The sequence below is a fragment of the Lithobates pipiens genome, unplaced genomic scaffold (assembly GCF_037356315.1).
Source record: "Lithobates pipiens isolate NorthernLeopardFrog02 unplaced genomic scaffold, aLitPip1_a1.2 Scaffold_18, whole genome shotgun sequence".
Taxonomy (NCBI): Eukaryota; Metazoa; Chordata; class Amphibia; order Anura; family Ranidae; genus Lithobates; species Lithobates pipiens.
In genome coordinates this window covers 470460549-470475377 of record NW_027507758.1, presented here as the reverse complement: position 1 = coordinate 470475377, position 14829 = coordinate 470460549, and the positions used below count along the sequence as shown (strand labels likewise).

General features: G+C 44.2%; 1 protein-coding gene across 1 annotated transcript in view; it reads right to left on the bottom strand.

The window, feature by feature from the left end:
• Positions 1 to 14829, bottom strand: part of SGPP2 (sphingosine-1-phosphate phosphatase 2) — a 77078-nt gene that overhangs the window by 34800 nt on the left and 27449 nt on the right. Inside the window, 1 exon segment of the mRNA XM_077488304.1 lies at positions 9552 to 9611. Within this exon segment, the coding sequence (XP_077344430.1) occupies positions 9552 to 9611 (60 nt within the window).

The following is a 14829-nucleotide window of genomic DNA, read 5'->3' as shown; positions in this document are numbered from 1 at the left end:
TATAATCCATACTGCTTCATCCAGTGGTTAATTATTATCTATTATTTTAATCTGCCTATTCATTGTTACCTGTATTAATTCTGACTACTTTCTAACATCATCTATGTATTGCTGCAAGCCTATTGTTTCTATAATTGACCTGAACTAATTTGAAGTACTCAAAATGACAGTGTTTATTGAAATCCAAGTTTATAACCTTTATTTTGTGCTGGATACTGTTTGTGACAAGGTTACTGAACATTGTTTGCCAAATTCATGTCTGAGCCTAGAGGGTCAATTTTGTCAAGGCGTTTGCAAGGCCAGGGCAGTTCCAGAGAACAAGCATCACTCAGTGGTGCTTATGGCAGCCGCACTACACATATCAACACAAAATGTCCAGCCATATCTTCTGTACTGCTCAATGCAGGCCCCCCATAAGTGGGTTCTCCTCTGGGCTCTACATGGTCCTACCCCGAAGGGCTCTCTTCCTCAGGTTACAGGCTTACATGTTGTATGCCAGGGTAGCCCATTTCCATTACTCCTGGGCCCGGACTTCTCCTGCTCCAGAATATATAGGGAAGCACAACTCCACCCATCAGCTCTACCTGCAGTACTAACCCCTGCTTGTAGGGGGTGGGCTCTCTTCAGTCCATATACCCTCCATCTATCCAGAGTTAGTGATAGGACTATATAGATATCAGGGTGCCTTGGCGGGGCTCTGTAGCTTACGCATGTATTTGCAAATGTGTGCAGACTAAACCCCTGTTTTTAATGCATACTCTTAGACAGGTTGATTCGGGTGTCAGCGGGCTGGTCGGTAAGTAGGTTTGGCGTTTTCCTTGTATTTATCCTATTTTTTCTATGATTTACCCTCCCCTCTGTAGGTGGTGCTGTGTTTCTGACCGCTACCATCTTTGATGAGGGCAGTGCTAATAGATAGCACTGTTGAGCTACAGTTGGTGCGCATTTGCAAAGTGGATAGGCAAGGGACAGGATCCACACGGTCTAGGGAAAAAGTATCTAGTCCTAGGGAAAGGTTCCTGAGGCGGAGGGATAGAATAGGGACACCTTTACTGCTCCACTATCTCGAGTTTGCGATAAGGATTGACCATCAGTCTGCCCAGCGTTGCTTATATCGCCCCCCCCCTCCATGCAGCCTACCCGACAGGCCCCCCTCCCCCAAAAAAAAAATCAGCATTACATTTTCACTAAAAATACAATAAAATCTTTATTAGCAGACACAAATGCAACATAACTTACACAATTCCTGATATTACAGATAGAACTGTATTGAGGTAATACATAAAGCTCTGTATGCTATAAAGATGCAGTTGCCTGTATGAACACAGCCACAGGTACTAATTTGACAGGCCTCTGGGTGCAGATGTACGTCCCCGAATACAGATAGTGTGCATTCATGCTCATTCACCCACATTTGCACACCTGTCAAATTAGGCCTGTGGTTATGTTTGTACAGCCCCTGCATCCTCATAGATTAACAGGCTGCTCCAGCTGCAAATACAAACCACTCATTTACATGGCCAGAGTTCCCATGTGAATGAGTCCTTAGTAGGGATGCACCGAAATTTCGGCCGCCGAAACATATCGGCCGAAAATGCCCTTTTCGGCAATTTGCCGAAAGAGAAAAACGGCCGATAATGGAGCCGAAAATGGGGCGTGGCCCCGCCCCTGTTGCCGCCTATCATGGGGGGTGTGTAGCGCAGGAGAGCCGCCTCCGCCGCCTGTTTGATCACAGCACGGGGAACATCACAGCTTTCATTTCAATAGCTGTGTGTTCCCGGCCACGCGCCGTCACACACAGCCCCTCCCCCTTGTCCGGGCACTTTGATAGACAGATCACCCGCAGGATTGGACAGATGATCTGTCTATCAAAGTGCCCGGACAAGGGGGGAGGGGCTGTGTGTGACGGTGCGCGGCCAGGAACACTCAGCTATTGAAATGAAAGCTGTGATGTTCCCGGCGCTGTGATCAAACAGGCGGCGGAGGCGGCTATCTTCCCTGCACAGGCTGGCTGCAAAATGGCACACTGGCTGCAATGGGGCGCACTGGCTGCAATGGGACGCACCGGCTGCAATGGGACACGGGCACACTGGCTGCAATGGGACACGGGCACACTGGCTGCAATGGGGCACACTGGCTGCAATGGGGCACACTGGCTGCAATGGGGCACACTGGCTGCAATGGGGGACGCCTCCTGTACCACGTCCTCTGTCTCTGACCATCCCCTGTACCATGTCCCCAGTCTCTGACCATCCCCTGTACCATGTCCCCAGTCTCTGACCATCCCCTGTACCATGTGCCCAGTCTCTGACCATCCCCTGTACCAAGTCCCCAGTCTCTGACCATCTCCTGTACCATGTCCCCAGTCTCTGACCATCTCCTGTACCATGTCCCCAGTCTCTGACCATCTCCTGTACCATGTCCCCAGTCTCTGACCATCTCCTGTACCATGTCCCCAGTCTCTGACCATCTCCTGTACCATGTCCCCAGTCTCTGACCATCTCTTGTACCATGTCCCCAGTCTCTGACCATCTCTTGTACCATGTCCCCAGTCTCTGACCATCTCTTGTACCATGTCCCCAGTCTCTGACCATCTCTTGTACCATGTCCCCAGTCTCTGACCATCTCTTGTACCATGTCCCCAGTCTCTGACCATCCCCTGTACCATGTCCTCAGTCTCTGACCATCTCCTGTACCATGTCCCCAGTCTCTGACCATCTCCTGTACCATGTCCCCAGTCTCTGACCATCTCTTGTACCATGTCCCCAGTCTCTGACCATCTCTTGTACCATGTCCCCAGTCTCTGACCATCTCTTGTACCATGTCCCCAGTCTCTGACCATCTCTTGTACCATGTCCCCAGTCTCTGACCATCTCTTGTACCATGTCCCCAGTCTCTGACCATCCCCTGTACCATGTCCTCAGTCTCTGACCATCTCCTGTACCATGTCCCCAGTCTCTGACCATCTCCTGTACCATGTCCCCAGTCTCTGACCATCTCTTGTACCATGTCCCCAGTCTCTGACCATCTTTTGTACCATGTCCCCAGTCTCTGACCATCTCCTGTACCATGTCCCCAGTCTCTGACCATCTTTTGTACCATGTCCCCAGTCTCTGACCATCTCTTGTACCATGTCCCCAGTCTCTGACCATCTCTTGTACCATGTCCCCAGTCTCTGACCATCTCTTGTACCATGTCCCCAGTCTCTGACCATCTCTTGTACCATGTCCCCAGTCTCTGACCATCTCTTGTACCATGTCTTCAGTCTCTGGCCATCTCCTGTATAAAAATATTTTTTTTAAAATATGTTTCGGTATCGGTACTGTTTCGGTATCCCATTCGGTGCACCCCTAGTCCTTAGGGCTCTCATTCACATGTGAGGTTGGGGGGACAATAAAACACTACAATTATGTACTTTACTGCACCCACATCTGCTGCCCTCTTTAGCTGCAGAGGCAGCGCCTGGGGGTGGCCATTGCAGGAATTCTACCCCCTGCTCTGCAAGAGCCCCACAACTGCATGCAATGCACATGGTTGGGGCATACTAGAGGGGGATTGGAGGGTTAAAGCAGGCAGTGAGAAGGTGATATAAAATTTCCTTGCTGCCTATCAAATGCTCTCTGAAGAGAGACCCCAATGCCAATTGCTCGTGAGAGTTTTAGGATTTTGTTTTCAATTTTTGGGAAACTGAGAAAGAGACTGAAGACAGATTCCTCAGTCCCTTTCTCTACAGGCTCAGCTGCGCTGCACAGTGAATGAATGGGAATGAGTGAATGGCAAGTGCTCACTGCAAACTGGCCTCCTGATCATTCACATCGCTCACTGTTTTCATTCAGGAAAGGAAGGGACCAATAAATATAACATATTTACCTGCCGCCCGCTCTCTATCCTAAAAAGGCAGTTGGGGGGGGGCACACAGGGGGGGGATCTGAGCTGCAGCCAACACAGGGGGTGGGTCGGAAGGCGAAGGGGGGTGGCACAATTGGAACAGATTCCCCCGATGTGGCTCTCTGCAGCAGCTGCAGCCAGCGGAAAGGAGAGGAGGGGAGGGGAGGGGAGCTGGCAATGTTGTGAGGGGAGAGGGGAGGGCGTACAGGGGGATAGGAGCAGTGGGGGGGGGGGGTGGTGGTAATCAGAAAGGCAGTAGGGGCGTTGAATGGTTGAATGCAGATACTGTAACCCCTGCAGGTGGATTGGACCCCAGGAACAGAGCAGGGGGGGGGGATTAGTGGAGCCAGGTGCCGAAACAGGCAATAAGCACTGGGATTTAGACTGGATTGGTGGGATGCTGAGTTTTCAATGAAATCCCAGGACAGCCCGGCCCATTTTGGAATAGTTGGGAGGTAGGGGTAGAAGGAAATCTGGCCTTTATGGAAGAAAGAAAGCCATAAGAAGTCCAGCTTGCAGTTTGCGAGAAGCCACCTGGGGGAAGATGCTCAGATGAGACCAAAATTGAACTTTTTGGCTTAAAAGCAAAACGCTATGTGTGGTGGAAAACTAACACTGCGCGTGATACTAATAACACCAACCCCACTGTGAAACATGGTAGTGGCAGCATCATGTTGTGGGGATGCTTTTCTTCAGCAGGGACAGGGAAGCTGGTCAGAGTTGATGAGAAGATGGATGGAGCCAAATACAGGGCAATCTTAGAAGCAAACATGTCAGAGTCTGCAAAAGACTTGAGACTGGGGTCAATACAATGAATACAAATGCAAATCACAGTTTTCAGATATTTATTTGTATAATAAAAATTTGAAAACCATATATAAATTTTCCTTCCACTTCACACTTATATGGCACTTTGTGTTGGTCTATCACATAAAATAAGTTTTTGGTTGTAACATGACAAAATGTGGAAAATTTCAAGTGGTATGAATACTTTTTCCATGCATTGTATATAACGTAGGTTTCCCCAAGCCTGGCAAAGTTTGTTCTCCATTAATATTGGATAGGGTTATCGGTCATAGGGCATTTTTATACCAGCCGGGTACACTACTATGAGATAGCTGAGCTAAACTGAAACATAAAGAGTTAAGATATCATATGTTAATAAATATTCAGTAATGAAAGCATGTCTTATGGTAATTATCGGAATCCCTCACATTGCCACTGATGACTGCGGCCCTATGCCCAGTCTAAGTTACTGATGACATGTGATGCTCTACAATTAATAGGCATCCTTAATGGGTTAGAACAGTCTATATTAACCCAGGAAACACAGTGTCAGCTGCTAGCACATTAGATCCTTCCTTTCCTAGACTAAAGCACTGCATGTGAACTGCTGAGCAAATGGGCAGGAAGTCTCCGTTTCAGACACTAATGATAAGAAGGAAATATGTGCAAAGGGCGGGCAGGGGGGAGAGTTGACATTAGTATGGCTGGTGCCATATTCATACCATTACCCCTCTAATAATGATGGCCATTGTCAGAGCAAAACTAATGATATTTAATGGTAGAGTCATAAACGAAACAGTAACGCTCTGTTTAGCATACAGAAGATAAACACTTTGCTGTATGCTTTACAGACTTTACAAATATTATTTCTAAAAGTAAAGATGTGTATTATATAGGTTATAAAATCCAGCAGTGACCTTCAATATATCACTAGCTCTATAAAGCAGTAACAGCATTTCTTGGTTGTATGTACCCTATAAGATAGGCCCAAACATTTTAAATGCATCCAATGTATTTTTTAGACTAAAACCATATACAGTGCCTTTGAAAAAGTATTCACACCCCTTGACATTTTTCACATTTTGGCAGGTTACAACCAAAAACTTAAATGTATTTTATTGGGATTTTATGTGATAGATCAACACAAAGTGCCACATAAATGTGAAGTGGAAGAAAAAGAATAAATGGTTTTCAAAATCTTTTACAAGTAAATATGTGAAAAGTGTGGAATGCATTTGTATTCGGCCTTCCTGAGTTAATACTTTGTACAACAAACTTTTTTTCCTGCAAAATCCCAATAAAACACATTTTCATTTTTGCTTGTAACATGACAAAATGTGGAAAATTTCAAGGTGTGTGAACAATTTTTCAAGGCACAGTACAGTATAGTAGAATTAAAGGAGATGTATGGGAAGAATTATTTTTTAACCACTTGCCGACCAGTTGTACTACGACAGAATGGCATGGCTGGGCGAAACAACGTTATGCAACGTCGCTTCGCCCTATGGCCACTAGGGGGCTACTAGCTCGCCCCCATGAGCCGATGCGATCACCGCCGGGCTCCCGCGATCGCCACTGACACACAGTTTCCGGTTCTCTGAAAGGAGAACAGACAGATCGTCTGTTCATACACAGAGTATGAACAGCGATCTGTCATCTCCCCTGCACAGTCCCATCCTCCCTTCAGTTAGAACACACACCAGGGAACACATTAACCCCCTGATCGCCCCCTAGTGTTAACCCCTTCTCTGCCAGTGACATTTTTACAGTAATCAGTGCATTTTTATAGCATTGATCGCTGTATTGCCAATGGTTCCAAAAATGTGTCAACATTGTCCGATGTGTCCGCCATAATGTGACAGTCCCGATAAAAAAAAAAAAATAATAATAATAATAATAATAATAATAATAATAATCACAGATCGCCGCCATTACTAGTAAAAAAAAAATAATAATAATACAAATGCCATAAAACTATCCCCCATTTTGTAGACGCTATAACTTTTGCTCAAACCAATCAATATACGCTTATTGTTATTTTTTTTACCAAAAATATGTAGAAGAATACATAGAAGAATACATATCGGCCTAAACTGAGGGAAAAAAAATGTTTTTTTTTTTAATATATTTTTGGGGGATATTTATTATAGCAAAAAGTAAAAAATAATGCATTTTTTACCAAATTGTTGCTCTTTTTTTGTTTATAGTGCAAAAAATAAAAACCGCAGGAGGTGATCAAATACCACTAAAAAGAAAGCTCTATTTGTGGGAAAAAAAGGACGTCAATTTTGTTTGGGTGCAACGCCGCACGACCGCGTAATTATCAGTTAAAGCGACGCAGTGCCGAACCGCAAAAAGTGCTCTGGTAAGGAAGGGGGTAAAATCTTCCGGGGCTATAGCGGTTAATGAATCATACTTACCTAGGTGGATGCAGAATCGGTCTGATGCATCTGTCCCCCGCCGGCTCCAACACTGAGAACCGACCGATCAAACAACGCAGAGTGCTCGGTTTTCAGGGCTCTCTGCTCTGCCCCCCCCCCCCCCCACTGGAGGGCTGGGCTGTGGAAGGGGGCAGAAGCAACTGGCTCAGGCTCTCAGTGGCTCTGTGACATCAGCTGACAGTGGGATTCAGCCTGCTGTCTGCTAAGGACGGATCCCCTGTGATACAGCCAAGCAAGTTTTGTCTGTACTTCTCCTTTATCTCACTTTGGCCACGTATTCACTGTTTAACTGCTATTTTGTTTTCTTGTATTTTTAGAAGCTCCCTGCATGTTCTGCTTGTCTTTAGTAGTAATAAATATAAGTATGTGTGTGTTAATAGGACTACGACACAAATGCATATTTATCAGTTATTAAAAAAACATCTAGCAGGTAGCTGTGTGCGAGTCTAATTGAAATAAATATTGGTTGCTAAAATCACTAAAAATACTTATTTTCCATTGCAGCTACTAGTAGGTTTGTAGCAGTCCTGATGCACTTACATATGAGATATGATATGGACTTTCTCTTTCCAGTTCAATATGCTGATTGACAGCACTGCTTGTCCTGGAGATGAGCAGATCATTTTTCCATTGCATGTTGGGAGCTATGCTGTTTACATCTTGTTTTAGACCTACTCAACTATAACACAGGAATGAAAAATTACAGTAATTCTTCATATACCTGTTCAATCCATGCTGTCACCATAAAACTGTCCATGTCTATACATGTATAGTTATATTGCATTTACAATAACCAGTCAAATGTCATTCATTAACCACTTGCTTACTGGTCACTTAAACCCCCCTCCTGCCCAGACCTATTTTTAGCTTTCAGCGCTGATGCACTTTGAATGTAAATTGCGCGGCCATACAACACTGTACCCAAATGAAATTTTTATCATTTTTTTCCCACAAATAGAGCTTTCTTTTGGTGCTATTTAACTACAGCTGGGAGTTTTATTTTTTGCTAAACAAACAAAAAAAAGATGCAAAATAAAAAATCATGTTTAATAGTTTGTTATAAAATTTTGCAAACAGGTCATTTTTCTCCTTCATTGAAATGCGCTGATGAGGCGGCACTGGTGGGCACTGATAGGCGGCACTGGTGGGCACTGATAGGCACAGTTAAGGCGACACCAATAGGCACAGTTAAGGCAGTACTGATGGGCACAGATAAGGCGGCACTGATGGGCAAAGATGGGCACAAATAAGATGGCACTGATAGGTACCACTGATAGATGGGACTGATGGGCACTGATAGGTGGCTCTGATAGGTGGCACTGCTGGATGACACTGATGGGCACAGATATGTGGCACTGAGGTGCAGCACTGTTGTTGAGGCAGATTGTGGGCACTGATAGGTGGCACTGTGGGCACTGATGTATGGCACTGTGGGCGGCACTTTTATTAATAACTGGCTGGTACTGGCAGGGGGCAGGTGGGCACTGATAAGTTGGCCGTGATCGGGACGGATGTTCCGATCACGGCCGCCGGTGATTGGCTTTTTTTTTCTCTCCTTGCGCTGTCAGCGCGAGGAGGAAAAATAGCCGATTACCGGCTCTGTTTTGTCACATGATCAGCTGTCATTGGCTGACAGCTGATCACGTGGTAAGGGGTTGGGATCGACCCCTTGCTCGGATCCATGATCAGGCGAGTCTCATAGACTCGCCAATCAGAGCGCGCCGCGCGCAGGCCACTCGTGCACGGGACAACGTCAATAGACGTAGTCCCGGCAAAGCAGGTCCGCGCTGTAGCAATCATTCGGCTATAGCGCAGATCTCTAGTGGTTAATGTTGCTCTTTGCATAAGGAATCTGGAACGTAGCAAATCCCTTTATAACTTGAAATGAACATGTGTTGCTTGCTTAAAGTGATTGTAAACCCTTACATATATCCAGTGATGTGACTGGCCTCAGGTGATACACAGAGGTGAAACAAATCCTCCTCTGTACGTTGTACCTGTTTATCTGCAGTCTTCTCTTCTCTACATCTGTTCAAAGTCCAGGATTTATAAAGCTTGTCTGAGCCATCAGAAAAAAGGGGATGCAGAGCGCAGTAAGGAGGGATCTGAGCTCTGATTGGAGGGAAGCGACCTGCCTTTCACATAGGAACAGAGCTGAGGCTGTCAATCATCTGGAGCTCCCTTCCAGTCACCTTTTTTTGGTGTCAAGAAAACTTGTCAGAAGTGATTCATGCTGATAACAGAGGCATGAAGCAACACACGGAAGTGACTGCACACACTATAGAGAGATACTTTATGCTTTGTTTTTATTTCATGTCTGAGGTTTACAACCATTTTAAAGGTTAGCCAAGCAGGGAATGAGTCAAAGGTCTAATGGGACAATAACTAAACGTTTTAATATCAGAAGAGAATAGCGAATTTAATATTGCAACCCACCGTTTGGCTTGAAGTAGTGGCATACGCCTCTTGAAGTGCAATGTTTCCATTATTTAGACCCTATGACCAAGCAGAAAGATAATATCAAACTTATTAATATTGCATAATCTTTTATTTCATCTGCAAGTTTTGGACTGGTGGTAAAGCCAACATTGACATTTTCAGACAACAATCTAGGTTTACATCCACACACAATACATTTTCTGCAATACAATGTAGAAATGTTCCAAAGTTTTTTTTAATTATGAAGAAAATTAAACAAATCTTTTGTCAGCTCTATACATATATTGGCAGAGTTAGGCAAAAGATTCCACCAGGTTCTAAAGAGAATTAAGAGACATCTCACTGTCTGCTGTTCTTAATAAATACTGGTTTATAGCCATTCCTGGGGTTAATGACACAAAGTGATGGGATTCAAGTGGTAAGATGAGAGTTAAATTCAGGGATGCAATGACAGCGAATCTTGGACTAGAAGAACATGGCCAGTCTGATAATTGCACCGTTGTTATGTTACACTTAGGATGACAGATGCGATTTAACGGAACTGAATGGATGTAGCATGCAGCAGCACAGAGATGTATTATTTCCAGAGAATTAGCTCATTGACAGTCACATGTTTGAAATGCCCCAACTACAACACTCTTCTTGTCATTGAATAAAAACAGGACAGTCTCATAGTTGTGACAGACGATTAAAGGATACGGTTTATGGACTGTACAGGACATCCAAGTTGTGTTTCCATACTAGCTATAAATGAGCACCATTACTTTCAAAGCATCACATTCCTGAGTTTGCAGTCATTGCCACATAAAACTCTTTAAAACTTCAAAGCTTTGTTTTTCTTGGTGGGGAAAATAACATTTTTCACTACCTATTTTAGCTGCTAAACCACAGCCTTTGTTTAATAACTTGTAACCCACAGCAATTCATAAGATTCTAGCTTTCATGGACTTAAAACACTCAGAACCATTGAAAAATAAAATTACTATTGGCTTCTAATATATATACTGCACTCTTTGACATCAATCTATGGCATTCAGACTTCCGTTTTGAAAAAACTGTCATAGTAGGCAAATAAGACACAAACGTTATTTGAACTGTACCCTTAGCCCACGTACACACGGTCGGAGATTTTGCTAACCAAATCCGTCGGATTTTGCCCGTCGGATTTAGTCCGACGGATTGTGTCCGAAACTGTTGCATACACACGGTCGGGCCAAGTTGGCGAAAAATCCGATCTTTCAGAACGTGATGATGTAATTTCGTTACGATGGGACTACATTCAGGCTAGTAGCCAATAGCTTTGATGTAGGAATTTGATCTGAGCATGCGTGGCACTTGGTCCGGTGAAAATGCTCTACACATGATCGGATTAGGTCCGTCCGGCCCAGTTGGTCGGGAAATATTTCCAACATGTTGGAAAATTGGGTCGGACGGAGATTCGGACGGAATCAGTCCGATGCATACCACACACAGTCGGATTATCTGACGACACGGTCCGATAAGACTCTTTCCGACAGATTCTCCGACCATGTGTACAAGGGCTTAGACTTTAGATGATCATCACCCATTTTTAACAACTTTACCTCTCTCTATGAACACCTTTCCCATTGCATAGATTGATCACTGACAGAATGCCTAGGTCCTTCACTATAGTTGCCTGAAACAAACGTGTAACTAATGCCGCGTACACACGATTGGACTATCCGGCTTGTCCGCCGGACTTTGCAGCTGAGGTCTGCCGGACTTTCAAACTAACGGACTTGGCCACACACGATCACTCCAAAAGTCCGACGGATTTGAACGTGATGACGTAGAATAAGGAAGTTCATAGCCAGTAGCCAATAGCTGCTAAAGCGTCGGTTTTAGTCCGCCGGACTAGCACACAGATGAACGGATTGTCCACTAGAAAGCAGAGTCCGGTGGACAATTTTGAAGCAAGTCTTATTTCTGAGTCCCCGGACTTTTGGTAAGAAAAAGTCCGCTGGAGCCCACACACGATCTAATTGTCCACCGGATAGTCCGATCATGTGTACGTGGCATTAGGCTATGTTAAGGTTCTTACATTCAAATTACTTGTGTCTAAATGCTACTCTGGGGAAAAATTACTGAAGAACTTTCCCATAGTGACCATACAGGCATACCCCACTTTTAAGAACACAATGGGGTTTATTTACTAAAGCTGGAAAGTGCAAAATCAGGCTCACTTCTGCATAGACAAATGACCAATGAGCTTCTAACCCCAGCTTGTTCAATTAAGCTTTGGTAATAAAACTTGTAAGCTCATTGGTTTCTATGCAGAAGTGAGCCTGATTTTTCAATGTTCAGCTTTAGTAAATAAACCCCATTGTGTACTTAAAAGTGGGGTATTCCTGTATTCCATATTTGAGTATGGCTTTTACTACTTTTTAGAGTAGTCGTAATGCAGTCGTAAAGCTATGGCCCTATAGAACTATATAGTAAAGAATGAGTGAATCTCAGGTAACCAGGTTTGTCTTTTTGGCTAGACAGAATTAGTGGAACAGCAGTTACATTTCCCTGAAATTTCATCATAGAATCTGAAGATTTTGGTCAAAAGGTTTGCCGTTTTGGTAAAATGCATCAGAATTAATGGGGAAAATAAATGGACATTGTCTTAAGGGTGCAATGGGCTTTATTGGTCACTGAGGTTTACAGAAGCTCCTTTCAACTATCCGGCTCTTTGTTCTTGTGCAACAAATAGCTTCTAAAAGGCTTTATTGTTTTCTTTTTTCACAGAAAGAAAAACAGACAGCAAAAAAGTCAAGAAATTGTAAGCAACATTACACATAATAATTATATCCCCAAAAAACAAACACACCAGACCAGTGGCGGCTGGTGCTCAAATTTTTTTTTAGGGGGGCGCAAACAAACTGAAAAATTCAGAAAAAAACCCCATCAAACACAGCCACTTTGCCCATCAAACGCTGCCACTGTGCCCCGAATGCTTCCACTGTGCCCATCGAAAGCTGCCACTGTGCCCATCAAAAGCTGCCACTGTGCCCCCCACCCGCCATCTGCCCGGAACTTACCTTGTCTCTAGTGTGCAATGGGTGACGGCGGCAGTCAGCGAGCGGTGTCTGGTGTCCTCCAAATCCAACCCCGATGTCTTTTCCTCCTCTCGTCTAGGCGTCCAATCACAGCGCCTGTGATTTCAGCCGGTCAGCTGACAGGTAACACAGACCCGGCAACCTGATTGGCTGAGAAGCGGGTCAGTGTTAGAGAAGCCAATACATCGCTTCCCTAACACAATACTGTGTAAACAGCGAACGCACAGCATTACGCCCCCTGTTTACCAATTTGGAAGCATATTAGAGCCCACTGCTCTAATCAAGATGCCTATTAGAGCCGACAGCTCTAATCAGGTGCTTTCAAAGAAACCCTGCCGCTGTAATTCAGATGCCCAGTGTCAGACAATGGGCTGGACACCTGAATAGGGGGCGCAGCAGTGACAATAGATAGATTCATGCAATGCATGAATCTATCTATGGGTGATAGAGCAGTGCAGGAGAGAGGGGTCGGCGCTCCTGGGGCCTCTATGGACGCATCACCACTGCACCAGACTACTCCAAATATACCACCCAAAAACACACCTAATCTATCCAGCTCAATGTACTAAATTGACATGGTCTTTGTGGTAAAATCATTGTTGCCAAAATCGCTTATTACAAGATACAAAGCACAGGGGTTCAGAGCAGTCAGAAAGGTATCATGTAATTTAGGCTGGCCATAGATGACGCAATTTTCTTTCCTGCAACCATGGGTTGCAGGAAAGAAATGGCTTTATTCCCCCATCAATACAGTGTTGATGGAGGAATCCCTCCTGTGGTGTTACTGTGTTCTCCTTGCGTGGAGCTGTCCCTGCTGGGAGAACACAGTGATTATTGCTAAAATCCAACACGCTGGTTGTACTCAAGTTGATCAATGGATTAACTGATACAATCAGCCTGCCCATAGATGGTTGGAATCTCAGCAGGTCCCTGCTGAACTGGCTGTGATTTGAACCATCTATGGCTGGCTTTACTCGGGGATGTCTGAGTTTAGAATACTGTGACCACAACCTTCATATATGACACTAGACAGGTGCTCCCTGAATAAATCCATTTAAAAATTGGAAAAAAGTACATGTATTTATGTTTTATTGCTAAAGTGGTAAAAGAGAAATATTCCAGGCAGACAGCCATTCTCCTGTTCTTCTTTACAGCCACCATTTTTCGTGTCGATCAGGATTCAGAATATGCACTACTCTATGAAGATTCCATATACAGTATTATGAGCATTGCAGTATTCCTTGATAGTTCTTAGTTCACCCAATTCACTACAAAAGTGTGAACTAATTCTCTCTATTGGAAATAATTTCATAGTTTCCATGGCTTTATTTTAAGGACAGCAATGGCGCTCCAGTCAACAGCCTATTGGTGAACATAAGGGAACATAAGGGAACTGAGGAGTTCTAATGTGATTCTACATTAGAACTCCTCAGAGAAGTAGCAGTAGGATCTGTGCAGGGGGAAATGTGCTCCAAAGGCTACATGGAGGACAGGGAATGTTTCTGTGACCATGATGAGGGCATGGGAACGTGACTCTTTGGCTGTGATAGTTGGGGCTCCCTCCATGTAAATAAACAGACCCCAATAAATAGAACATTTACCTTCCTCTTCAGAAACCTGTATATTATTTAATGACTCCATCCACAATGGTAGAAATATAGTTGCTCACGTTTATGGTACAGTATATGGTCAGATTTCATTTGTGGGCTTTACTGCACAGTTAGAACTAATGTATTCTCATTATTTGATCAGCACTATGTCATAGATAGTCAGGGCTGAGCTGTAAGAGATTTCCTGCTTAGTCATATGCACAGTCAATATAGTGATTATTGGATGTAATGGGTGGGGAGAGAGGAGGGAGTGTTTCTTCCTCACTAGAAACATGCGCAGATCATGTAATCCATCACAGTCAAGATAAATATGGAACCCATACATAGAAGTAATTGCTCTTTTTTTTCCCCCCTTTACTGCCTAGCTCTAAAAGCACAGGGCTACATTATCTCCATAGGATATAAATAAGCACATCTTTTTAAAATTGCTGCAAAAGCAGGAATGCCAACTGACATGGCAAGAAAAAGTGTACTGAAAATAAAGAGGTAACATACGGTAAGTAGAAATGTATAAAACTCATACACTGACCAGCTGAGCCACACTATGGGGGTTATTTACGAAAGGCAAATCCACTTTGCACTGCAAGTGCACTTGGAAGT